The 27,866-nt window shown below is 43.3% G+C and overlaps 1 protein-coding gene across 3 annotated transcripts in view; it reads right to left on the reverse strand.

Annotated features, from left to right (window-relative positions):
- The window catches only part of NRG2 (neuregulin 2), a 188,408-nt gene extending 160,833 nt beyond the window's left edge, over nt 1-27,575 (reverse strand). For all 3 annotated transcript variants that reach the window (XM_070465469.1, XM_070465467.1, XM_070465468.1), the window contains exon 1: nt 26,479-27,575. In XM_070465469.1, the coding sequence (XP_070321570.1) occupies nt 26,479-27,190 (712 nt within the window). In that variant the 5' untranslated portion in view covers nt 27,191-27,575. The remainder of the gene's footprint in view (nt 1-26,478) is intronic.
- Nucleotides 27,576-27,866: the final 291 nt, after the last annotated feature.

The following is a 27,866-nucleotide window of genomic DNA, read 5'->3' on the forward strand; positions in this document are numbered from 1 at the left end:
ATACAGGTGCCCTGAGGAAGGAGTCGTATCTTGTCAAGGCCAGTGTGGCCCAAGTGCAGAATGAGGACCAGATGGGCAGAGAAATGGACTAGAAGAAGTCTTGATATACAGGAGGAGCTTCAATATTGTTGAAGGAATGAATAAGCCCAGCACAATGGGCCATTCAAGTGAGCAAAAGTGAGCCTACATAAGGCCTTACAAGAGAAATATGGTTTTTAATGACTTTTTAAAAAACTCATTATTATCATTGTTTTTTTGCCATATGGTACAGCATGCAGGATCTTAGTTCCCTGACCAGGGATCAAATCCACATCCCTTGCATTGAAAGTGTGGAGTCTTAACCACTAGATCACCAGGGAAGTCCTAGATGTTGTCTTAAAATATGTTAAAGTTAGTGAAAGAGGCTGGAAGCAGAGTAGGGACTGTGGAGTGAAATGTGATCAGACAAATGGAGAGAGCAGAATGGAAGCATACACCACCATATATGAAACAGATAGCCAGTGGGAATTTGCTCATGACTTAGGGAGCTCTGTGATAACCTAGAGAGGTGGGATAGGGTGGAAGGTGGGAGGGAGGGCCACAAGGGAGGGGATATATGTACACCTATGGCTGATTCATGTGGATGTATAGCAGAAACCAACACACTATTATAAAGCAATTATCCTTCAATTAAAAATAAAGAATTCTTTTTTTAAAAAAGCTCGCTATGTGGAGAATGAATTCTAAGGGGCACAAGTTAACACAAAAAAGCCAGTAATGAAGCAACTGCAGTGAAACAGGTGAAAAACGATCAGTATTTGATATGGGGGATATCAGCGGAAAAAACAGATAAATTCAGGAGAGATTTAGGAGGAAAAAGTGATAAGATGAGAGGAGCTGTGAAGGGCAGGTCATAAAGAAGAAAGTACCAAAATGCAACCTAAGTGGTTAAGTTAGGAAACACTATCAGAGGACGAAGTTTGGAAAGGGGGTGATACTATTAGTTCAATTTGGGACATGCTTAGTTTAAGACTGCTGTGAGGTACCAAGTAGAGAGGATGAGTAAGAAGGTAAATATATAAATCTAGAGTTCAAAGGTCTCCAACTACAAAATTGAAGGTGTGAATTTGAAAGTCCTCATAGACACAATAAGTGAAGCCATAAAAACAGCATATGGAGCCAGTGTAAGAGACATAAAGAAATAAGGGCTTCCCTGGTGGTCCAGTGGTTAAGAATCTGCCTTGCAACGAGAGGACAGTGGTTCAATCCCTGGTCCAGGAGGATCTCACATGCTGCAATGCAACTAAGCCTGTGTGCCACAACTATTGAGCCCATGCGCTAAAGCCTGTGAGCTGCAGCTACTGGTACACAGCAAGAGAAGCCTGTGTACCACAACTAGAGAATAGCTCCTGTTCATCCCAGTTAGAGAAAGCCAGCACACAGCAACAAAGACCAGCACAGCACCCCACCCCAAAAAAAGGAAAGAAAGAGAACCAAGAATGGAGACTTGAGAAAACCTCACATTTAAAAACCGAATAGAGAAGAAAGAGCTAAAACATAAAAAATAAAAATAAAAAAAGAGAGAGAATACAAAGGAATGGCCAGAGACAGGAGGAAAATTAAGATTTTGACATCACGGTAGCCAAGGGAACAACATATTTCAAGAGGCCAGGATTAGTTAATCCTATTAAAGTGCTAAGAGATGAACTTGGAACATTTTTGATGGAGGGGGAATTGGGGAAGAAGCCAAAGGGGTGTGAGAGGAGAGGTCATGAAATAGAGACAAGATATTAATATATAGACTATTCTTGCCTCTGTGAAAGAGGAGATAATGACAGGCTGTAGTTGAAGAGGGGAGGTACTTGAATATGTTGAGAAACGGATAGAAAAGAAGACAGCAAAGTCAGCAAAGAAGACAGAGGAGTGACAGAGAAGAGAAAGAAAAGTCAACAGTATCAAGAGCCTGAGGAGGTGACAAGGGCTGGACTATAGGGCAGAGCTGGAGGACTGGCCTCAGATAATAAGACAGCTCCTCTGTGCATCAGAAGGAAGGGGGACAATGTTCACAGCTGCATTACTTACAACTGGCAAGGTATGAAGCAACATAAGTGTCCATCAGCAGATAAATGGATAAAGATGTGGGGGGTGCGTGTGTGTGTGTGTGTGTGTGTGTGTGTGTGTGTGTGTATAAAATGGAATACTAGATATATAGACATATATATATATAATGGACTAGTACTCGAGCATTAAAAAAAGAATAAAATTTTGCCATTTGTAGCAACATGGATGGACCTGAAGGGCATTATGCTAAGTGAAATAAGTCAGACAAAGAAAGATAAATACTCTGTTATATCACTTATATGTGGAATCTAAAAAATAAAACAAAAAAGAATCAGACTCACAGATACAGAGAACAAAATATTGGTTACCAGTGGGGAGAGGGAAGGGAAGAGGGGCAATACAAGGATAGGGAGGAAAGAATTATTATAGGATTATATGAAATCATGTGTGTGAAACTTCTGAAAAGTGTAAAGCACTATAGAATTCAAAGAATCATTCAATTAATAAAAGAAGAAGAAGGGAGGGGGAGAGGAAAAGAGAGTATGAAGATCAGTGTATACTAATCCCTCCAAACACACAGTCATAAAGTCAGCTCTGCTAATGTTTTCCAGAGAAAACCTCAAAGTCTATAGGCCCTCATACTCTCAGTGAGCAGTGTAGATCACAGGAAGCAAACAACCCCTGTGGGCCCCGTCTTGATACCTTATACAAATCACACTGCCTCCTTTGCCCTGCTCACGAGTCAGAACAAGGCCAAATGGGAGCTGCTTCCAGCCCTGAGGTCCACGGGTGATGTGATAGGATCTCTGCAAGAAGGCCCAGGTGTAACCACATCAAACCTGGGGACATGACTGAAAACAGCAGTGAAGGAGAAGAGACGTCACAAAGTGCCAGTCATGTCGACAAGGAATCAGATGGGTGTGTTAAGAGGGAAAAACAGCCCCATTCTTTCATGCAGTGACTTTGGAAGGGGCAGAGGCTACCCAGCTGCCTAGCAGACTAAGCTCTTATTTTGCACCCTGTGGTCCTTAGGGAGCTGCCTCCCATGTTACTGCCCAGGCACCTAACCTACCACTCCCCCACGCCTTGAATCTAGAGGAGTTTCTCCAGCTCACTGTCCCATAACCATAATGGTGACTCTAGGACAAGAATTCAATCAGCATCTTTTAGCCCAAAGTGCAGAAACAGCACTAGGACACAAAGATTTAAGAGGACCAGTGCTTACCAAGGTCACGGGAAGGAGAAATCCAACACACAGAGGCTGCCAAATCCCTGGTTAGCACTTGACCCCTACAGATCAAAACCAACACTCCCCACCCTCTGCCATCCAGGCCCTGCTCCCCCAATCTGCTGTCTTTCCAACCCTTTGGATACTCCTTCCATGAACCGTAGAGAGAATACTTGTTTACGGTGCCAGTGCTTCTAACAAAAACTCTTTCCTCAGGGAAAATCAACACAAAAGCTTAATTCCACACGAAGAACTGTAGCAGGAACCTATTTAAGAATGCTGCCTCTTAAGTCCCTGTCACCAAGAGTCTCCAAAGCACTGAGAAAAAGACAGAAGGAGAAGAAAAGGCAGGGAATCACGGGAGGTGATAACTGACACTTAGCCGACTGTCTATAATAAGCAAATGACATAATAGAAATAAACACAGCTTTGGGGAGAGATGCTGCAAACATGCCCTAGCAGGTCCAGGGGCTCCGGGGAGTCACGCTGGGCTAGAAACCCGGTTATTTCTAGGGCACCAAGCAGCATCTGACCTGAATCAGGAGCCTCTGGAAGCAGGGGCCAGAGGGCCAATCAGAGGCTGAGAAATACAGCACAGCTCCAGCCAGGGGCCTTGGTCACCAGCCTACATCCAAGGTTGTGCATGCGTGCTCAGTTGTGTCTGAATCTTTGTGACCCCATGGACTGTAGCCCACTAGGCTCTTCTGTCCGTGGAATTTTTCAGGCAAGAATACTGGAGTGGGTTACCATTTCCTTCTTCAGGGGATCTTCCCAACCCAAGGAACAAATCTGAGTTTCCTGCATTGGCAGGTGGATTTTTTACCACTGTGCCACCTGCGAAGCCCTTTTCCCAACCCAGGGATCAAACCCAGGTCTCCCGCATTGCAGGTGGATTCTTCACCAGCTGAGCCACAAGTGAAGCCCAGGAATACTGGGTTGGGTAGCCTATCCCTTCTCCAGTGGATCTTCCTAACCCAGGAATCGAACTGGGGTCTCCTGCACTGCGGGCAGATTCTTTACCAACTGAACTATCAGGGAAGCTCCCAAGTTTGGGCAGGGGAAAAAAAAAAAAAACTGAAAAACAGAATTCTTCAAAGAACTCCATCCAGTGAGGTCTTGAGTCTCCTCATCAGTCAGGAAGAAATGCCCAGCTAATCAGTAAGAGCAAGTAATCCCCTTATCGTTCCTCTTTGTTTCCAGACTGGCTCTGCCTGGAAGGCATGGTTCAGATGAGCATCATCACTTAGAACCAGTGTGGCCAGCTTGGGACACACCTCAGTGTTTCATTCCTAGATGTAGCATAGGGAAGGGAAAGTCCACTTTTGTAGGTTGTTGTGAGAGTCAGATGAAGTCATGTCTGCTTGGAAAATGTTAATGCCTCTTCCTTACCCCTCTTTACCTGAGGATTTACATTCATAACCACACATTCTCAGTCTACATTCCCTGAATCTATAGCGGAGGACAAGGCTGAGGTGTGGGGGGAGAGGGGGGAAGTAGATCAGAAGGCTCTTTGCCATTCAACTTAAAAGATGGAAAGCCCAGGAACTTCCCTGGTGGTCCAGTGGTTAAGACTCAAGCTTCCACTGCAGCGGGTGCAGTTTCGATCCCTGGTTGGGGAACTAAGATCCTACATGCTGCACCACGTAGCCAAGAAAAAAAAAAGGTGGAAATTCCACACTCAGATGCTCGAGAAGATATTGAAGTAAGAACTGGTATTAATAAAGAAGCTTAGAATTTGCAATTGAGTCCAAAGAACTTTCAAAAGGTAAAAGAAAACAAGAATAGAATTTATTCTAAAGAGAAGCTTCACAGACAGTGTACTGGTCATCCTGTCACTTAAAGGGTTTATGTTAGACATTTACAAGACAGGGATAGGAGATCCAGCTCCCCACCTTCTAACACCCCAGGGTCCAACACAGTCAAATCCAGGGTAACATAAAGTATCCACGAACCAAAATGAATCTCACCTGCCACTTCTAGGTAGAAGCAGAAAATGACAACAAAATTGTCACTAGAGATTTTTTCTTTAATCAACAGGCAGGATAGGTCCTAAGATCAGGACATATATATTCAAACCAAACTTTTGCTTGCAGAGATCTGTGCATTGAGAAAAGATGATGACACATGACAAGATATTCAAGGACAGACAGCATTCTATAATTACTGAGACAGCAAAATGTCCCAATGTATTTTAGCAAGATCTTCTCTAGTAAAGGTTGAGAGAAAATAGTTTTTTATGTAGAAAAAAATTTGTATAAGTGGTCCACATAGTTCCCAGAAAAGAATTCGCTGGTTTCATCACATCTACTATGTCATCAGTTGTAAGGCATTGCCAAATTTCAGAGATGTTAATGTATGGAGTGGGGAGAAGTGCATCAGAAAGCCAATGAAACAGAATATACCTGCCGGAGGAAATAGTCTATGTTGCAAATCATAGTCCCACTTTGTGGTCTTGCCCTGTAAGTCCTTGGCAGAGGGACCATGAAGAGATTATGCAAAAGGCACTCTCAGAGCATAAATCTTTAAGAGTTAGCAAACTGGTTAGTCATTGTAATAATAACAGCACACTCTGATATAGCACCTTGCAACCTCAAAGAACTTTCACAGACATTATTTCCTCTAAGCCTCACAATATCCCTGCTAGGAAAGAAAAGCAAATATCACTAACCTTTTTCAGTTAAAAATAAAACAGATGCCCAAAGTTCAGTTGTCCTAAGGTCACAGATCTAGTAAGTGGCAAACTGAAGTTTAAAGCGACATCTCCTTCCTAGGACTGCGCTGTGTTATGAGATGAAGTCTGAGGTTAGGACCATTCCTGCATGTCCACTGAAAAAGTCAAAGAGTAGTATCTGACTTCTGTATTTTTAAGCTCCATCTCTACTCAACACTTGCCTTAAGAAAGATGCTTAAAGGTCTAAGGGGGGCCTTCCCTAGTGGTCCAGTGGGTAAGAATCCACCTTGCAGTGCAGGGGACACCAGTTCAATTCCTGCTCCAGGAAGATCCCATATGCTGCAGAGCAACTAAGGCCATGTGCCAAAACTACCAGGCTCCAGAGCCTGTGAGCTGCAACTACTAGGCCCACATGCCTAGAACCCACGCTTTGCAATGAAAAGTCACCTCAATGAGAAGCCTGAGCACCACAACAAAGAGTAGTCCCTGTTTACCTCAACTAGAGAAAGCCTGCACAAAGCAATGAAGACCCAGTGCAGTCAAAAATACATTAAAAAAAATTTTTTAAAGGTCTAAGGGGTATGGAATACTATAATGGACCATGCTTTGACTCTCCACTGGGGGTCACCATCCATGATGTCTTGATCTAAGACAGCAATCTCCACCACTCAGGTATCTCATCACAAGGGATTCCCTGAGATAATCGTCTCTGCACCCATAACATGAGTGTGGTCTCATGTCTTGTCAATTTCTCCTTTAGTCCAGGCAGAAGGGTCCCAGGACTCCTGTCTTTATCTACTTAGAGAACAAAGACCATAAGAACTTTTTTTACCCCTGCCCAGGGTATGGTAGCAGGGGGACGTGGGGCTGGGAGACCCTTGAGCAAAGTCAGAATGGTCTACCCATCTAGGAGAACAACCACAGCCCACAAGCCAACAGGCCTTATTTTAGGAAATATTTAGGTTCATCCCCAAGTAAGAATAGCCTAGATGTATGTACACATAAAACAAATGGGCTCTCTCCTCAGCCCTCCACCCCTCCCTTCCTACAGTTTTCCATCCAAGAGTCCTCTACTTTTCCAGCATCAGCTATGCACCCCTCAGCTGTGGACCTGGGATTCAACCTCTCCAGTCCCATCCTCTCACTTGGGCTCCAGACCTCCACCAAGGAAATGTCAGCATTCTCTGCTACTGTTTCTCCAACTCATGCTTTATGTTGCAACCTAACGAACCACTTCCCATCCTAGTTCAGGTCAAACAATTACTGAGCTACATCCTATGCCATGTGTTGATCCCAAAAGATGTTTTGAATTTTCTTTTTCCATGACTTTATCCAAGTTTTTGTCTCTACCAGGAAAGACCTTCCTTCCCCTACCACCAACAACCAAAGTCCAACCCATCTCCCAAGCTCCTTCTCCTTTGAGTCTTTTCTCATGTCTCTAACCAGATATGTCTCTAAAAATATGGATTTATGATACATGTATTTATCCTCCCTATTATTTATGTGCTGCTCTCTCCTGAAGCACAGAATCTAGTATCCTTAACAACGATTTGACCATCTGCCATTCCCTCACTAGAACTTTACAAGCCCTTTGATGGTATATTCATGTCACACTCATTTTTACATTTCCTGCAAAGACTTCTGCACTAAGAAAGCACCCAATAAATGTTTGGCTTTCTATTGTCTATTGTATTTTCTAGTTGGGTCTCCCATAAACTGGAGGAAGCCTAGAATAATGGTCTGGATTCAAAATCCTGGCTCTGCCATTTATTTATAGCTTCATGACCTTGGGCAAGTTAGTTCAGCTCTCTTTATGCTTGCGTTTTCCCTTTTGTAATAAAGAGGATAATAACAGTATTTATTTCATACGGTTATTATGAGAACTAAATGAGTTAACATTTATAAAATGGTTAGCACAGTGCCAAGTACATCATAAGTGTCAAATAAGTGTTCATTAAGTAAATAAAATCACTACCAGACTCATCATTTTCCTCCATAAAATTACTTTTCCTCACAAGTTCTCTATTTTTGCTAATGGCACTATGATTTTCCCCAGCTTTCCAAGATTAAACTTTGACCCCTTTTATGCTGCTACCCAGTCCCTCACCACATCTCACAGAGTCTGGGAGGAAACAAGATAATTTACCTGCCTCTTCTCCCAGGTTCCATGCTTCAAAGACTCTAATTCTCTCCTTGATCTCTCAAGCATGTGTCTCTCCCCAGGTCCAGTTCACTCTGAATTGTGTAGACAAAGTATTTGCAAACATTCCTCTCTTCATATCATATCTCTGCACCAGTACCTACAACGGCGCCATATCACCTCCAGACCCAAGTCCAAACTCCTCAGCCAGTCTCTGGAGACCCTCCTTAATCCAGTCCTGCCCTCCTGTACTAATCTTATCTCTCCCATGTCTCTATCACATTAATCTCCTCGTGGTTCTGGAAAGACTTCTTGCTTGTCTCTGCTTCTGCTCGCATTGTTCTTTTGGCCTAGAAACCTTTCCCTTGGCCTCTTAAATCCCCCAAACCTATTCATTCTTCAAAACTAACCTTTAACCCCGGACTTCCCCGGTGGCAGAGTGGATAAGAGTCTGCTTGCCAATGCAGGGGACACGGGTTTGGCTCCTGGCCTGGGCAGATCCCACATGCCATGGAACAACCAAGCTTGTGCACCACAAACACTCGCCTCACGGGCAGCAACTACTGAAGCCTGCGCCGAGAGCCTGTGCCCTGCAACGAGAAGTCACTGCAACGAGAAACCTGGCTACCACAACAAGGCGTAGCCCCACTCACTACAACTAAAGAAAGCCTGCACAAAGCAAGGAAGACCTAGTGGCCAAAAATAAATAAAATAAAATAAAATGCTGATTTAAAAAAATTAACCTTTAGATCCAACACTATCCTAGAAAATTTCAGCCCTCATTGATCTGATTGAATCATCTTTGAATTCTATGATCTATTTCCCCTTTTGTAATTATTATATACCTTTTGCTTTACATCACTTGTTATTGATTCATGTAAATCTGATATTCCCAACTAGACTGTAAACCTCTCCAGAACAAGATACATAACTACTAGACGTCCCCAGCATCCTTCAAAGAAAAGAACAATGGAGGAGCTAAAAATACAGATCTATTAGCCAACATTTGATGGTGAACTTGCCTCTCCCTTTCTTTGGGAGGCAGGGGGAGGAAAAGAGTGGGACCATTTACCCATCCAGCTGATCCTATGTGCTGGGTTCATAGATGGTGTGGGCAACCCGACCTGGGGAATTTGCTATAGCCAAAAAGCCTGCTCTCTCTGTTGACAAACGCCAACAATCACTGTAATCTAGGCTGCCATATGTTTCACCCAGCCCTGTAGCAAAATCGGTTTCTTAGGGATATGAAGAGACCAAGCAGGCTAGCTCTCTGATCTATGGCATGGAGGGAGGTCACCTTGAGCCAGCCCCACTACAAACGGGAAGGCACAGAGTGTCCAGGGCAAGTCCAAGCTCAAGAAGATGCAAAACCCGCATTCCTAAGACCCCTGTCAACTGCATCTATTCCTGGCCTGGAATCCTGCCACCTGAGCCCAACACCACCCCCTCCCTCAAGACTCTTGAGACTCTCCAAGAGAAATCCACAAGTGGGCAAGAGCAGACAGAAGATGTGGCCCTGCTCCCACTGTTTAGAGACAGTGGCCCAAAGTTGTAGTTTAATTTCTGTTTTCCTAGCATCTGGCCCTGAGGGCCATTAACAGAGTAAGACAATTTCATCCCTGAGCCAGCTGTCTTAATTTAGGAGGGATACTCCCCATTTTTTGATCAATTATTCATCATTTTTCCCATTCTCCCTCCTTTGTGGATTTCAAAGGCAGGAAGAGGTCAGGCTTCATCATCTTCCTAAATTGCCCTAACCCTTCCCATCTAATTATCACAATCATAGACTTGGGGAGGCTGTTTGCATTTGATACTCAGAATGGAATATAGGGCAAGTCCAGCTTTAAGAAAGCAATTTCACACTCCAGGCATCCATACGGTCCTGCAGCCCAGGATTTGCTAAAATTTTCAAAGTAAAACTGTAAACCCAGACAGGCTCTATTTTGAGGGCATGACTTACCCAGTTGGCTTGAAACACTCCACCCCACTTCTCACAGCTGAAGAAGAAAGCCCCATTTGTCAGCTCAAAACAAAGCCCAGGGTATAAGAACAGCCTGCACAAGGTCATACAGAAAGCTGTGGGCTGAGACTGAACCGGGGAGGCTAATTTCCAGGAAGGGCGCTCATCATTTGAAAACAAAACAACAAAAACACCTGACAAAGCCTGAAAAGTCTCCTCTACCTTAACTAGGGACACCGCCCAGATTCTCCTCCTGACCACCTAAAAGAAGCTCCTATCACTTTTGACTGCTTGATTCAGATTGAAATTCTGCCACCTACTTGTCCCTAGTCACCCTGTCTACATCCTAAAGTCCTAATAGCTCCTACTCTTCTGTGGCAGAGCAGCAAGTTCTGGGTACAAAGAGGACCCTGGATAAATGACTTGCTTTCTCTTAACTTGAGCTAATTTTGAACCAGCTCTCCTGGCCATGCTCCTTGGGTATAGCACATGTAGGTACTTAGAATCACATAGGAGTAGAAATCATTTCTTCACTCATTTCCCCCTCAATTAATATTTATTGAACTTCTATAGCATGCCAAGAACCATGAAGGCAATAAGGATACAGTGATACACAAAACAGTCAAATTCTTCTATCCATGGATAATCTTCCTAAGATACTTCCCATAGAGATTAATAAAACCCAGACTCCAATCAATTCATCAGAAATTTGGTATTTTTTGTTATAAACAGCAGCAACAATGATGGTGTATGAATCCAATGTAGCACTTTGTAACTAAACCAGCCCTCCCATTATCATTTGAAGTGGCTGCCTCAGTTTACCATGTTCATACCTCTACCAACATATTACATACCTAGACCAATCTCCTTCCATGCACCAGATGTTTATTCCTAATTGCCAGTTCTAATCCCAAGGTAAGATCCATTCTCAAGTCACCAAGCAGTTATTAGTCAGTAACTTATATAAGTCACCAAAAAATAAGTGAGATAAAGCCTTTGCTACAGTTCCATATTGTACTCAAGAAGCTCACTGTCTAGAGGCCCTTATACACATACCCTTTCCCCAACCAATTACGCTAAGCAGTAGGATAGACCATTATGATCACAGAAAGAGTATGAACTGCTGCAGAAACATGCCACGGTCCATTTGGACTGAGGGGATCAGAAATGAGACCTGAGCTCAACCTTGAAGAAGCAGGAGGTTAGCAACTGACAGAGAAGGAAAGGAAGAGCATACCACACCAGAAAACAAAATGTGCAAAAGCACCAAGGAAGAAATGTAAGAAGTGTTCAAAAATTTCAAAATAATACATTCTGTCTATAGCAAAGAGTAAGTGTGGAAAAGTGGGCTAAAGGCTTAATGGCAGGTAGAGGTTAATTGTGGAAGGAGTTTTCTCCTTATTCTATAGATAATAGAAAGCTATTGAAGATTTCTGGGTTGGACAGTGAGAATTACTTTGTTTTAGAAAGCAAATGCCATCAATAGATGGAAGAGAGCAGAGATTCTAAAAATTGGAAATTCCATTTAGCAGCCACTGTGGCAGCCTAAGTGAGATTTAAGTACCCAACTAGAGCCTCCTGAATGAAAAGAATTAGATTGAAGATACCTGCAATAGTAAAAATTGTCACCACTTGACAGTGTGTTATATACAGAGGATGGAAAGGAACCAAAGATGATTTTGCGGATTCATTTTTTTTTTAAGATTTTTTTTTTATGAGGACAATTTTTAAAGTCCTTATTGAATTTGTTATAATATTGCTTCTGTTTTATATTTTGGTTTTTTGGCCATGAGGCATATGGGATGTTAGCTTCCCGACCAGGGACCAAACCCACACCCTCTGCATTGAAAGGTGAACTATTAACCACTGGACTGCCAGGGAAGTCCCAAGTTTGCAGTTTCTAATGACTTGGAAGAGTAGACGGATTGTTGTTATCTAAGACAGGAGTGTTCTAGACAGAACAGGATATTGTAAGGAGACTATAATGAGCTTAATTTGAGATGTGAATTGTATCCTTTGTTAAGACCTCAGAAAGGTCAAAGGCAATGCCTCAAAGAATCTCTGGGACTTGTTTCTGAGACCAGTCCCTTTCCATTAAAGAACAGTGACTCCTTTAGCCTGAAGAAGAGTGTCCTGCAGCAGCCTACAGGAAGCTCACAGTAGAGAAGAGCTTCTCTTGATGAGATTTGTAGGTATGGCTTTTGTCTAATGTAAGGAACCTTGATAAGATTCATAAGCAAACCACAGATTTTTAAAAAGAAGTATACTATAGGAATGCCACAAGCTTGGACTAAAGGGACCAAACAGAGCAAAATGAAAAGCTTTTGGGCCCCAAAACATCTACAAGTAGGGTTCAAATTTTTATTTTCTATGTATTATGATGTTTCGACATCTTAAAAAACCATTTCCGGCTGGAGAGGGATTGCCCCTTCTAGGGCTACCCAATTCTTAGAAACAGCAAAGGACTCAGCCAGGAGCATGCCTTTGATATGTAAACTAACCAGCCCAGAGCCATGCCTCCTCCATCTGCCCTTTAATCATCCCAGGGCCAGGTACCAGGAAACCAAGGACCACCCCTATAACTTAGAGCCCAACAAAATCATTCAAACTAGCCAGTGCTAATCTGTTCACCCTGCCCTGACTTCTACTCTCCAAGGAAACTCCCAATAAATTTCAACCTAATGTTTTGCTCTCTTTCCAGTCTTCTGCCACCTGACCAAAACTTGGTACTTCCCCTGTGACCCTGTGTGGCATGCAGTGACCCCCATCTCTAGGAGCAATGAGTACCGTAAACTTGGTTTTTTGTGTGCCTCTCCTAAGTCTCTTCCTCTTGTGGACACATTTGACTAGATACCACCTAAAAGAATATGGAACTGAGAAAACTGCTTAGCTGCAAACACAGACCACATTTTATGGAAAAGGAAGGATAATTAGAGGGCAACACCATGAGCCCATTGGGTAAATCCAAGAGCAGTGGACACTCATCCCCAGGCAACAGGACTGAGCCCTACTTGTGTGCCAGGCTGAATTTCAGGACCACGACTCTGGTTCTTCTCTTTCTAAATGAGAATATCTACCTAGATAGAAGACTAAGGAGACATAACAACTAAATGTGATGTGGGATCCTAGACTGGGTCCTGTATCAAGTAAAGACCATTAATAAGACAACTGGCAAATTTTCAACAAGATCTAGAGATGAGTTAATAATATTACATCAATAGTATTAATTTTCTGGTTTTGATCATTTTATAGTAGTCTAATTTGGGGAAGTTGAGGAAAGAGGATCCTTTATATTTTTGTAACTTTCTTATAGATTAATTTACTTTCAATTTCAAAACTTTAAGTAAAAAATAAAGTCAATTAAAAACATTCAAGTATTACTAGTTTTTAAAAGGAGGCATCTGTAGCAGTTATCCTGTGTCTATACCAGCATCGTATTAGAGGGCAGATGATTTATCTCTTTAGTTGACAGTCTTCAGGTCAAGAGGAATAGCATTTGAATTGCTGTCCCCAAAGAACCTCATGAAAGGAGTCTCATCTGCACCCAGATCTAATTTGGTTGATGAGACCCTGGCTCTTGAGCCTGAACTTGATGCCATATAGATGAGACTGTTTGAGGGAGGAGGGTCTCAATGAGGATGAGTTTTGTTTTGTTTTAATAAATAAGTATACTACGACAATGGACTGTGAATGCAATGGCCAGGATGAGCATATTTTTTATGTGCAAGGAATATAAATAATTTGTGACCAGAGAGCAGACTGTAATGGTTTCAAAACATGTCCACAAATTCTTTGACAATCCTTCCATCAAGAGGTAAAGTCTAATTCTCCTCCTTTTGTATCTGGTCAAGCCTTGGTAAAGTCTCTTCCAAGAAACAGAATGTGGTAGAAGTGATACTAGTCACTTCTGAGGCTAGATCATAAACAACAATACAGCTTTTGCTTGGCAGTCTCTTGGGATGCTCACTTACGGACCTTGCCACTGTGTTGTGAGGAAACCCAGGCAAGGTGGGTCCCTAGCCTCCATTCCTAGCTAAGCTCCCAGATAAGAACCAGCCAGCATCAGTTGCTAGACACGTCAGAGTGGAAAATGGGAAATGACCCAGTCTCACCTACTGTTTGACTGCTCAGCTACCATCTGACCAAAAACTACATGAAAGACACTAAACCTCCTAGTTGAGCCCAGTCAATTCCCAGAACTATGAGTAACAATAACAAATAAAGATTGCTATTTTAGGTTGGCTTGTTACACTGCAATGGATAACTGAAACAACGTGCCATAGGCAGTTGGAAACTGGAAGTCGGACAAATTAAGGGACTTTTCCCAAGTTCACATTGCTGGGAAGGAAATATCAGTCTGAATCCAAAGCCATTCTCTCTCAACTAACAATAAACATGACAATAACAGTAATTGCAGCTTGTCTGCATTGAATGTTTTCAATCTAAGCAGCCACCAAACTAAGTACTTTACATAAAGTAAACTTTAAAGTAAAAGTAACTCACTGAATCCTTATCACAATACTATGAGATAGGTGTTAAAACTAGCCCCACTTTACAGTTGAGGAACCTGAGACACAACATGGTCAATCAATCTGCCTAAGGTTATAAAGGGCTTCACTTCCGGGTCAGATGGTAAAGAATCCACCTGCAATGTGGGAGACCTAGGTTCAATTCCCTGGGTTGGGAAGATCCCCTGGAGGAGGGCATGGCAACCCACTGCAATATTTTTGCCTGGAGAATCCTCATGAACAGAGAAGCCTGGCAGGGTTCCATGGGCGATAGTCTATGGGGTCACAAAGAGTAGGACACGATTAAGCGAATAAGCACACACATATATATATAGAGAGATAATAAGTCATAGAGACAAGATTCACTCTTCACAGTTGGCTCCAGAACATGCAGCCTTAACCACTACACTATATGGAGCTGAAACTTCAAAATGGATTATGTAAATTGAGAAGAGAACCAAGGACAATCTGTTAGGAAATGTAACCTTTACAAAATGCTGAAAAGAAAGAGAGTCAGTGATGGAAGGATCTGAGAAGGAAGTGGGAGAGGAAAGAACCAAACATTATATCTCCAAAATACTGGAGGAACCACAGCAGGATACACAGACCAGCTTCAGTCCTTCCGGTTGAATAGTCAGACACAAATGAGCACACACGCATGTAGACAGAGCAGCACTACTAGCCCTTTCTACTCTTCCCCTTTCAGTGGCAATGCTCACCCCTACTTTGGAATTATGAGGCTGTTATTTAACTTCAGAGATGAGAAAAGTAAACTCTTGTACTTTCTTTAAAAAATATGGTTCATGACCTTGGCCCAGTGAGGTCCATCAAACCCACTGGACATGTGTGCATGTGTGCTAAGTCACTAAGTTGTGTCTGACTCTTTGTGACCCCATGGACTGTACCCTGCCAGGCTCCTCTATCCATGGAATTTTCCAGGGAAGAAACTTGAGTGGGTTGCCATTTCCTACTCCAGGGGATCTTCCCAACCTGGGTATTTTACCCCATCCCCTACATTGGCAGGTGGATCCATCACCAGGGAAGTCCAAACCCACTGGGACCCTTTATCAGCTTGATGTTTTCTTCCAGATACAGCACAAAGTTTCAAGTGATCCCTTCACACAACGAATATAAAACCAAATGCTTTAATTCTTACTTCTGTACAACAAGCTCTGGTCCTGGTGCAGACCCTTCACCAGAGGCCCTGAGGCTGTGACATCACAAATGAAGCACCAAGTCCGTCTTCCGTGTGGGCAAAGGTAGAAGCTGGGGTGAAACTGGCCAAGGGGAAAACAGTGCTCCCAAGGGAAACAGACTCGGCTCCAGTTCCCATATGCCCTCTTAGTTAGCTGAATTCAAACCACAAACAGTGGAAACCTACTAAGAAACAAAGACAGCAGACTCCCAATCTGAGGGCCACCCCTGTGCCTCCCTTCATCCTACAAATTACATTCTTTCCCAGCAGCAAGGAGTGTCTCTCAGAGGTGGTTAAATCTTGCTCTGTCCAAAGCATTTTACGAGGCTCCACATCCTAGGATTTTCCCAGTATTGACCAGAATCACTTGGGCCGAGCCCCAGAGGTGCCATCTGAAAGGGTTTATTGTCAGTACTTGGCCAAGACAATTTAATCTAAATGTTACTAAGAGGCCAGTGAACACTACTAGCCTTTTTGGAGACAGCATTTTCTTTTGAAAATGAGACCTAAAAATATGGGAGAAGTTTTTCTTGGAAAAGCCCCATATTTTGTCTAAAACAACTGAACCTAAGAGAAATTTAGCCCAAGTTGTTAGGTATAGTTCCACCTGCACAGGTTCCTATCTCTTGCCTTGTTCCTATTTTCCCACTAGGTCCGTCAGACATAAAGTCCAAGGAAAAACTGGGAACTTTGTACTAGAAATTTCTGGAAACTTCTCTGCTTCTTGGCTGAGGGAAGGCTGCTTCATTTATGACATAGCAAATATGACAACAGGCCTAAGTAGAAAGGCTGCAGCAGGATGGGATATGGTGGGAGGGGTAGAGCACCAGGTAAGAGGGTCTCAGAAGTGAAACCCATCGAACAGACTGAAAAGGAAACCCTTCATGAGTGAGCAGACAGGCTCCTTTGGAAGCCCCAGTGTCCTCTGAAGGAAACTCTTCATTTGTGGTCCTTGGTTTCACTCTGTAATAAATGAGTCATGTCATGGTGTGAGACTCCATTCTTCCTTTTAAAAACATTCTTCTCTTTCAAATTATCATGATTTTTCTCTGAAATACAATCAACCAATGACAATGTCGGGAAAGGTGCGCTGGATGTGGCCCTGCTGTTACTTTATTTCTCACTCAGAAACAGGAATTCAGACACAGCAGATCATCGGCTTAACCCACCTGTTCTCTCCTGACTGCTAAATAAACTCTCTTCTCTAAAGCCATATAAAGTTACTCCAGAGAAGAGCCATCAACTGGGTAGTGCTTGTGAAATTCATTAGTGGCTTAAGCAATATGGTGAGGAGCTATACTGAGATTATGTGTATGACCACAGGCACTAGTGAAAAGGACTCTGACTTGAGGAAGCTGAGGGCCACAGCCTTCGACAAAGTGATGACTGAGAACCCTTAGGAGCCCTGAGCTGGAAAAGAACTTGCTCTAGAGAGGACCCTCCCACCCCCACCCAGTAATTTAGCCAAGCAGATGTGGCAGAAAATGCCTCATTTTAAGAAAATGGCAAAAGAATGAACATACTAAAAGAGAGATGTGAAGAAACACTGACTGGGCTTCTACTCCATACACTTTCAGAAAAAAAAAAAAAAAGAAAATGATCCAAGAACTTGTACTGGCTTCTGAAAGCTCCCAAGCTGCCTAAAGGCAAAGAGGTACAACCACTCCCAATTTGCAATCTCAGTTTACTACAGTAAGATGCCTCTTACTTCTTTAAGGTGTTCAGCCTGAAGCATGAACCAGCCAGAGTAACAGAATCCAATTGGCCATTCCAGTGAGAGACCAGGAGAGGGAATATCCAAAAAGCTCACATGGCAAGTAAAACTGAAGAATTTTGCAGAATGCAAACTAACTAAAAGACAGGAAGGAAACACAAGCAAAAATACTGACATGTATGAGGAAAACCATCTAGAGATAATTCTAAAACTCACAAACAGAGAATTACTCACAAGAAAATGAAGAAACTATGGACTATCAAGGGAAAAACAAAACAAAACCCTGAAACATAATAGAGCAGCAAAATTCTGCCTTTGATCCAAACGCCTGAAGACGTTTTCTATAGTTAGTCTAGTCCCTGAGCCTGAGCTGACATTTGAGGAATCTCAAAATCTGTCTAGGACAAAGTGATTTGTGATCTAAAGCAAAGGTCTAACTGCTCCCTTACTTAGCAATAGCCAGTAATCAAATATTTACAAAACCATATCTTAAGTTTCAGGCCCCAAAGATCTTATTATCAGGAGAAGGAGCTAAGACACTGACCCATAGCAAGATAATTAGCAGTCCATGGCATTAAATGATGTGTCATATAAGTGATACAGGCCATAAATACTAAAAGTTCAAGAATAAGAAAAAACAATACTTCTTGAGGTCAAGAACGTATGGCCAGTCTAGGATCTGAGGAGTAATAATATCCAACAGATATTTAGAGGAAGAACCCAAAGCAGAGTCTTTGTTCTAAAACATTTAAGGAGCAAAGCTTCATACTTCCAATGGGTTCCAATGGGTGCCATACATCAATTAATTAATTAAAATTAAACCCCACAAGCTCCCCAAATGCCACCCGTTACATGCCCACACCTGTATCCTTCTGACCCAAGAGAGCCACCAGACCCAGCCCAGCCCAGTGTAGAAACAAGGAAAGAAAGAGCATGAATGATTCAGTGTGAACCCATCCCCAACTCTGGAAACCCCCAAATCAAAGCAGGATGAATCAGAGACCTGCTTTCTTTGAAAGAAAAAAAGGATGCTTTCAGCCATTTTCCAGGGACTCGGCAACTCCTCCTAACAACAATACAATGTAAGATATGACCTGCTGAAGTAAAAGAGCAGCCTGGCAGGACTCCTGAATGTGAACCTTTGGTTGACCCCACAAGCATGATGAAGTTTTGAAAGGGTCATTTTGGAGTTTGAGTCTTAGTCCTCCCATTGGTGAAACAGAGAAAAGCAGTTTCTATACACAGGTTTCTCAAAAAATTGACTACATAGACCCGTGGACACATTAAAATTTGTAGCCTACTTGGGACCTCCATAGGACCAGCATTTATATCCTGGACTCTCATGGGCCTCCCTACAATGAGACCACAGACATAATACAGTTGTCACTAAAAATTTCTCCCCTTGTCTGCCTCCAGTCCTCCAGAACTTAGTATTTTCACTTACTAGTTGCTCACATTGGTCTAAGTTAAGAAGATTTTGTTAATAACACTTATTGAGCAAGTGCTGTATTAATTATTTTACATGCATTATCTCATTTAATACTCATAGCAGTCCTATTATGAGCAATCACTATCACCATTTATAGAAAACTAAGATACATAATGTAATATGCCCAACATCACCCAGTCACAAAATGTAGAAGACGGTTTCTGAACTCAGGTTCCCTTGGCTATAGAGCACAAACTCTTAGTCAGTACACTGTATTTAGCAGACTTTTTTTTTTTAAAAGAAGAGCATCTATGAAAAACCTTCAGCTAACATCATACTTAATAGTGAAAGTCTATAAATGTTTTCCCCCCAAAGAATAGGACAAGGATCTTCATTTTCATTACACTTATTCAACATTATACTCGGCAGTTCTAGCCAGTGGAATAAGGCAAGAAAAAGAAATAAAGGCAAACAGATTAGAAAGGAAAAAGCAAAACTGTCTATTTTTTTCACTGACAATATAGTCACGTACATAGAAAAAAATCCTTAGTAAATCTACCCCCCCTTAAAAAAAAAGGGTTATTCAAATGAATAAGTGAATTTATTAAGGTCACAGGATACAAAGTCAATATTTTTAAAATTGTTTTTCTATATGCTAGCAATGAATAAGTGGAAAACAAAATCAAACAAAAATGCTATTTACAAAAGCATCCAGAAAACATGAAGCACTAAGGAATAAATTTAACAAAATATGTAAAAGACTCATTATCTGAAAACTACAACATATTACTGAGCTTTTAACCTAAGCCTTCAAGTACTACTTTCATAATTATAAATAAACTCATCAGTCTAGCACTCAAGGTGGGTGGAAATATCATCCTAATTTACCTCTCTAGATCCTTTGCCCATTTGTCCCTTTCTTCCTGGTTATTTTGTATACTACAAACATGCCCCTCTGCTACTGAGAATGCTATTCTGTTTATAGGAATTGATGTAATCAATCAGTTCATATCCATCCATAAACCACCTCCACCTCATCTGTTTGACTCTTAAAATCCCATCTTAAACTACTTTTCAAAGAAACTTTAATCCTCTAATCAGATCTTTCTTTTATGACTCTTGCCCTCCTTCCAAAAGCACTACATTGGTATATCTTATGGCATTTATCATATGCTAGATTGAATTACTGCTACATCTTTGTACTTTTAGATTATAAGCTCCTTGGTGACAGGGACTGTGTCTGATGCAGCTCCCCTAAAGTACCTAGTTCTTTACACAGAGCACACATTCCAATACTTGTTGAAGCAAACACTTGAGAGATAGAAAGGAAAGGAAGCTCTTTTAGTAATAATATAACCTCTAGGATACCAAATTACATCACTGTCACAAATTAATGATGTCCTGACTTTCCCATGGGCTGGACCAGGTATTTAGCCATGTGGTAACCTTACTCTCATTCGATCCTAAATAATGTTAGTTCAGCTTGGCTTCTGTTAGTTGGACCAACATCAAGATCAAGACCAAGTAAAACATACTAGCCTAAAGGACAAAGACAGATCCTCAGTCTATACAAACACACGAGGGAGGATAGGAGGTGGGGAAGCCAAAGTCCTAAGTACAAGGCAGGAAACAAAGGAAAAAGAGAACCATTAAAGATTCTGTTTCAGAAGAGAGAATAAAAAGAAACCTGAACGTCACATCTTGGCGGTCTGTGTTGCTAGTGGAATAAGGAAACTCTAGGATACCTGTGCCTCTGCTACTTTGGAAACATCTGCAAGGGCAAATGGAATGTTAACCACCTCCAGCCCCACCCCAGGAGGCAAGCAGCACAATCAGGTTCTGAGCTGAGGCACAGGGAACAGCTACAGGCTCTGTCCCAGAGAAGGTCCCTGGAGAGGCTGTTTGGATCTCACTGCATGTACAAAGCAGGAAGGGAATGTTACTGTAGAATGGAGCTTGCATGCCACATTCTGCCAGCAGCAACTAGCCAGAGCAAGAAGGCTCCTTATAACTCAACCCCATTTCATAATCACCAAGAACATCACAGCTGATTAGCAGCAAAAGCTCTCAGTCGGTGTGACTCTCTTGTCTTTTGATCCCAGGTTGGCAAAAGCTTCCCAGCTTATTGGTCTGGTACCCAGCTCTTGGTCTGGGTACAGCACATCCTCTTTCATGTCATACTAAAGCCTTTTAATCATCCTCTAGGTTTGCTTCAGTTCCTACAGGCTTGCTTGAAACGCTGCTCGCCAAGATCATCCGTGTGTACTGTTGTTTTTAAAGGAGTCTACTTGAATTTCACATGACAGTCATTTTTTCAAACTTGTCAATGTTCAATTCATCTACTGTCCCAATTTTCTAAAGAGTTCCCTATGTCATCTCTTGAAATTCAATGTACATATTCCAATAAGTAAGTGAGAAGGGTTAATTCACAGGAAACAAGACAAAAATCCCCATTTCACACACATCCATCTGAACTCAAAATTTGAAGGGAAATTCCTTTTACTTTTGGTGTAAATTATACTAACAGCACCTCAGATCCTGAAAAGAAAGTCCCAAGAACAAGTGTCAAAGACTACACAGGGGAAAATTCACTGATACTGAGATCATCATTCCTTTTCCAAGTGAATGTTCAAAACTGCCATTTGCTACTAAGCCAATAGGCTTTAGAGGGTTAAGAATGCCCACTGTTTAGGTTTGCATATTTGCTTTAACCCTACTTATCCAAATGGGAATTCTTTGATCCTCTGAAAATTTAACATTACATTCAAGTCAGTTACCTTAAACATACTTCAAAATTGTATTCAAGTGGCCAACTCCCTGTGGATTCCTACCAGCTGTACACAAATATGATCAAAATCAAGTTCTTTGTCAGCAACTGAGGTCTTTGGCTTCTAAATGAGAATTAAAGCAATCAGGCACTGTGGCGTTTTCTCTTCCCATATATGGGATCATGTGATTTCCCACATGGATGCTATTGTGAGATGACCTACCAAGAGTGTAAACAGCAGCAACTGCTGTGTGAGTAAGGCTGCTGCCCTAAAGCTCAGTGACAAACATTTGCATCTTCCTTTGAGCATCTCCATTAAGACTCACTCCAAAATGCACTGTCATGGAAAACTTCTTAATGGCAAAGTATCTGAAAAATAAGTTGGTATTTTTATTCCTTACCCTAGGGTTATATTTGTAAGGCAGGATACTGGTTGAGATCTTAGATTAGGTTTAAAAAAAAAGTTATATATATACTACTGGGGAAGAATTTACCATAATATTGACTTAATGGAAAAATTAACATTCTCCATCTGTTAAGAAAAAATATGAGATTACTTTGAAAAATATTTTGCTTTTAGGGAAATACACTTTTAAAGAATATGTAATAATTGCCTAAGATCTGGTTAGCTGAGGACAGGGGTAAGAAGGAAACTGTTCACTGTATATTCTTGTGTGCTTTTTAAATTTTGAGCCATATGAAGGTTTTACATATTCAAAATATATATACAATCTTATAAGGGAAAAGTTAATGACATGTTTGCTATTAGAAAATGAAATTAAAATATCCCAGATAATAAAAGATAGTTAAGAGCACTGGGACCAATAAGAAGTTAGTCACCTACTTAGTTAATATACCACCCCCTCTAGCTCCCAGATCTTTTGTTAATTCAAGCTGATAGTTATTTTTGTTCAGACATGGGAGTTTCGGGAGGTGATAAACTGCCCTCTAAAAAAAGGGGGGGGGGTCTTCTCCAACAAGGTGTAGATTCTCCACAAATCCCATTAACACTAATCAGCATAATGATTAAGCACATTGTGGTTAAGTACTCTAGTTGATAACAACTTCAGAAAAAAAAGGTTCCCATAGCGACAGGTAAGGGCTTATCATCAAACTCAGCTTTCCAGCACCAGACTTGGTGTCACAGATAGGAGAAATAAGACTGGTTTAAAAGTATTAATCTGGAGGACTACTTTTTGAACTTCACTTGACTTCATCCATTCAAAAGACACTTATGAGAATCCCTCTGTAAACCAGGGGCAGTATCAAACATTGAAGGGAAGGAAAGCTAGGAGAAAGACCTCAAAGATAAGATAAGGTTCCTGCCCCAAGAATCCCGATCGGCTAAGAAACTGAAAGAAATAATGACATTATAATGATAATTCTACCCTTAAATCTATAACCAAGCCTTTCCTCACTACTAGGACTGGTCAGTTTCTAATCTACTTTCACTTTCCCATCTTCTAGCTGCAGCACAGCTGGGTTTCCTGCTGGCTGGGGAAGAAAAGATTCTTTAAATAAACAGCATTTTAAAAATATGCACTTGCTTTTGCTATACTGAATTTTGTGGACCACCTTGCTCTAACATGTGAATCTGAGTACCACATTAATTTAAAGTATTCTAAAGAACATAAAGATACCCAGGAATACACCTTTTCTATCTTTAACAACAAAGTACACTATACATTGCAAGAAAAAGCCAAATCAGAAAGTCCCAAAGGAAGAATGATCTTTCTTTAAATATATATACATATATTTATTGCATCTATTCAATAATGAAACAATTTAAAAGCCATATACATACAGGAGAGCAACAAGAAAGGGTGTGATTAAGCCAAGATACATGCAACCATCATTAAAAATGCAGGACTATTTGCAGAACAGGACGCTTGTATAGCATAGTACAGAATTTCTAATCCATGAGAGTCCTTTTCAAATCTTTTTCCTGTCCTTCTCTCAGAAGGCACAGAAAACACATCCATGTATATAGTCTTCTGAGAAATGCAAAGATTTTACTCCACTCTTTACCACCAGAGGTAGTAATTTGAGATGAATGATACACATTAGATCTATAAAAAAGGCCTCTAGCAAATACTGCTATTCCAGGAGGACTTCACAGGCTTCAAGTCAACATTCATAGTTGTGGTAAAATTACCCACTTATTAAGACCTTCATCTCTCCATAGGGCATCTTGTCCCCAAGTCCTGGCCCACCAAAATACAGCTTTCTGAAAGATCTCCCTAGGGACCATACCTCCCAGAACCCAGACAGTTCAGAGCTGAAACTGGCTAAACAAAGTAACAATGCAACCACAGTTGCTCAATATAACGGCCATCATGACAGTTTCCAGGTGCCAGTTTCCCTATTTTGCAATGGGCAGATCTGCTCCAAGGAGAAAATGTTCCCAATGACCCTTTGGCCCAGAGGGCTTTCTTTAGACATAGAAAACAGAAAATGAATTTGTTAGTTATTTCCTGCTGAACACAAGGAAGGTGTTGTGGTTAGTTAAAAAGATTTGCTTCCTTATTTAATATACCATTACTAGTGCATGTTTTCTTTAAAAACATTGTAGAAAGTAAGAAAATGCAGTTTATGCTCTTCTGTCATATTATCACCAGTTCCAAAAGTTTTTTCGAGGAAATGTCCTTTAATTCCTAATCCCCTTAGATAAAGCCCCCCCAAACTGATGTGTATCTATTTACCATCAATTCATAGCAAAAATTTTTGTATTCTAATATGTTTACTCCCATACATGTTCCTGCCCCTTGATAATCTGTGATGTGAGGGCATTCTCATTAGCAGTGCTTGCAGCCCTAAATTTATCTTCCTGAGAACTACATTACACATGCTATGTTTACGAGATGATCACAATAAAAGTGGACTATATTTCTGACCCCTAGGTCTTTCATGATCTCCACATTCAACTATTAAGCTATTAAATACTCACTAAAACAAACAAGGTAAAACTGAAAGAAGAAGGGGGAACAGAGGAGCATGACAGGGGGTGATGACCGCTGGGGCTTTGTGCACCAGACTGGGGATTAGGTGGTGATGCACACACTGCACACTCAGGAGCAACTCACTGGAAACCAAAACAGAAGCTGTCCTTGGACAAGGTTCAATAAATGTTTTTACTATCTATTTCTCGCTGCATAATACAGTTCCACAGCTCCCCCAAGGAATCTCAGAAAAAAATAATCACTTAACAGAATAAAAAATTAGAAATTCTTAACTGGTCTCAACTTATCATAAAATGTCTCAGAGCATAAAACCAACATTAAAGAGTGGTCAACAATATTCCTTAGAACAATGTCAGAGAGATAAACTGCTGTTATCACCAAAAGTTTCTTTCTTCCTTATTAAGACACTGCAAGATTCTTCTGATTAAAGTGATCACAGTTTAACATAATACCTAGATATATTCCCACCACAAACTAAAATTTGTGTCCTGAGGGACAGGGGCAGGGAGGGGGTGGGGGATATGCGGTAGAAAGGAAGCTTCCAAAAGTCAAAGGCATTGATCTAGAAAGATGAGGGCAGCAAAACTTCCTCCGAGCTGTTACACATTCTTTGCTACTCAGAGTATTATTTACACTATTCAGAAGCAGTTGGCAGACTAGTAAATATACCAGCTTCTATGACAGACCAGGGTATCTATCACAGTTCAGTGACTGCACAGCTCAGACGCACACTGCAAACATCAAATTCAGCCTTAGTTGGGACAAAATGAAATCCCAATATGAATAAGCACAAGACAGGCTAACACCAAACACTCCACTCCAGCGACAATTTGGTTTGAAATAGCTTCCTGAGAAGTAATTACTGGATTCAGGGACAAGGAGGAAAAGATCTTAAACTGACATTTCTTTGACTTTTGACATGGGAGACTCCATTCCCAGCTGCACAGATTGACAGACTTCACTGTTGTGTTTCTCATCACCTGCATTCCTGTGCAGCACCCAACATCAGGAAGATGAGATAGGCAGTCAACACAGCCTGCGTGGTAAGATGTCAGAGCTGAACTTCACAGCATTCAGAAGTTACTCCATTTCACCCGTCAGACCTAGGAAGATCTCCCAGAAACGGCCAAAAGAGCTGTCTGCTCACTAGTACTGGAGGTTAAGAGAGGGCTGTGCAACCAGCTCGGCAAAGACAAGCAATCACGATGGAGGAAAAAACAAAACAAAACAAAACCCTGAACCACATGGGGGACAGAAAACAGCAGAAAAAGTCCAACTCTGCCTGCGCCAGCGGTGTGGATGAGCTGAGCCGAAGCCCCTGAGAGGAAGGAGGGGGCGGGGGCCATCATTCCCTAGGAGAACTTGTAAGCGGAGGCCTTCACAGCCTGGGAGTCTGCTCAGCTGCTCCTGCAGACCCTGCCAGCCTGGGCAAGGCAGGCCCTTGGGAGCAGAGCGGGCAAGGCCTCCGAGGGTCACTCCTGACTCACTGAGCTTCGGGCCAGCAACACGAGGACCTCTCCGTTTTTCCTGCCGCTACTGGGCTATGATGGCAGCTTTCCAGCCCCACATGCCATACATCAGCCGCAGATCCCTGCTGGCACAGGCCAGCGCGTCCCCCCGCCCCCCAGCCCTGGCACACTTCGAGCCTAATCTTCCTTCTCCCCAACACCAACCCCCTCACCCACCATGCCAAGCGCCCTGCCCAGCGGCGGCCCCACCACCCGTTCTCCCGCCACCCCCCTCCCTCTCACCAGCGGCCCGGGGCGCTGCCAGGCCCGGGCACCTGCAGATACCTCCCGCCCCACCCCCATCTTCCACCACCTCGCCCCTCCCCCCTTTCTCCAGCAGAGAGAGGGGGCAACTCACCGCAGTCAGTGCACAGGATCTTGCCCACCTCTTTCTTGAGGTTTTTGCCGTTGGTGTTGAGAGGGGCAAAGGCTGTCTTAAAGACCAAGGGCTGCTCCGTGGGCTCCAGGAAAAAGATGTAGCGCTGGTTCCTTTCGAGCGGCGCGCAGGAGCCCACGCTGATCACCTGCTCGCGCTGCAGTCCCCCGCTCCGGAGCGGCCACTTGTCCAGCACCTTCACCAGCGCCACCCGACCCGAGGCGGGCGGCTCGCGGGTGCTGTTGGAGCTGGAGCCGCCGCCGGCCGGGGCCAGCCCCTGTACCTTGCCCTCCACCACCACGGGCGCCTTGTACGCCTGGTCCTGCACCGACTTGAGGCTAGGCGAGTAGCAGGCAAGCGACACACCGAAGAGCAGCATAGAGAAGCCGGGGGCCGGGTCGCGCCTCATGCCTCCGGCGGCTGCGGCTCGCGAGCGGGCGGCGGCTCTCGGGGCTGCGGGGCTGCGGGGCTGCGGCTGTTGCGGCGGCCGCGGCTTTGGGGGCGCAGCGGGACGAGAGATGCTGCTGCTGTTGATGTGGCTGCTGCTGCTCTTGCCGCTCTCGCCGCTGCTGCCGCTGCCGCTGCCGCTGCTGCTGCTCCTCTCGCTGCTGCTGCTGTCGCTGTAGCTGCTGCACCGAGCCTTCTCCACTGGCGGCGGCGGCGGCGGCAGCGCTAAGCAGCAAACCTGCCGCATCTGGCCAGGCCATTTGGGGGGCTCCGCCGCTCCGCCGCCGCCGCCGCCGCCTTGGGAGGGGAAAGCGGAGCCCGCTGGAAAACCGGAAACAGCGTAACGTTAGCGCCCAGTAGCCCTCCACCGGCGGCCCGGGGAGGTGGCCCAGCTAGGGCAGGGGGGCAGGCGGCGAGCGGGCCGAGATGCGCAGCGCGGAGCGGCGCAGCGCTCCCACCCTGCGCGCCGGGACCGGGAGGAGGATGCGGAGGATGGGACGTCCTCCCACTTGCTCTCTCGCGCCCCCTCTACCCCCGAACCGAGTGGGGAGCGCGGCTTCTGCAGGGGAAGCTTGGGACTGCACTGCTTTTAGTGCCCAGCTTCAGGCCCCGCAGGGAAGCGGGAGGAATCGTGCTACCCTGTGCTTTGGGGATTTATGGGCACGACAGTGGGGGCAGTGCGTGAGCAGAGGGCGGAGTAGAGGTAGCGGATTTTGGTACCGTCCTATGAAGGTGGGTGTGGGACACAGGGTGTGCACTGCCTTTAGACTTCGGCTGTGGGAGCCAGGGAGAAGCCACGGCCGGGGTGACTGACCTGCCTCCTGGGTTGTGTATTCCCTGCCCCGGCAGGACCCTAGGGGCCAGTCCCGAATTGAGCCCACGGGCTTGGTCCTCCACCGCCTGGTGAGTGGCTGGAGATTCGA

Source organism: Odocoileus virginianus, chromosome 3, assembly GCF_023699985.2.
Source record: "Odocoileus virginianus isolate 20LAN1187 ecotype Illinois chromosome 3, Ovbor_1.2, whole genome shotgun sequence".
In the NCBI taxonomy this organism is placed as follows: domain Eukaryota; kingdom Metazoa; phylum Chordata; class Mammalia; order Artiodactyla; family Cervidae; genus Odocoileus; species Odocoileus virginianus.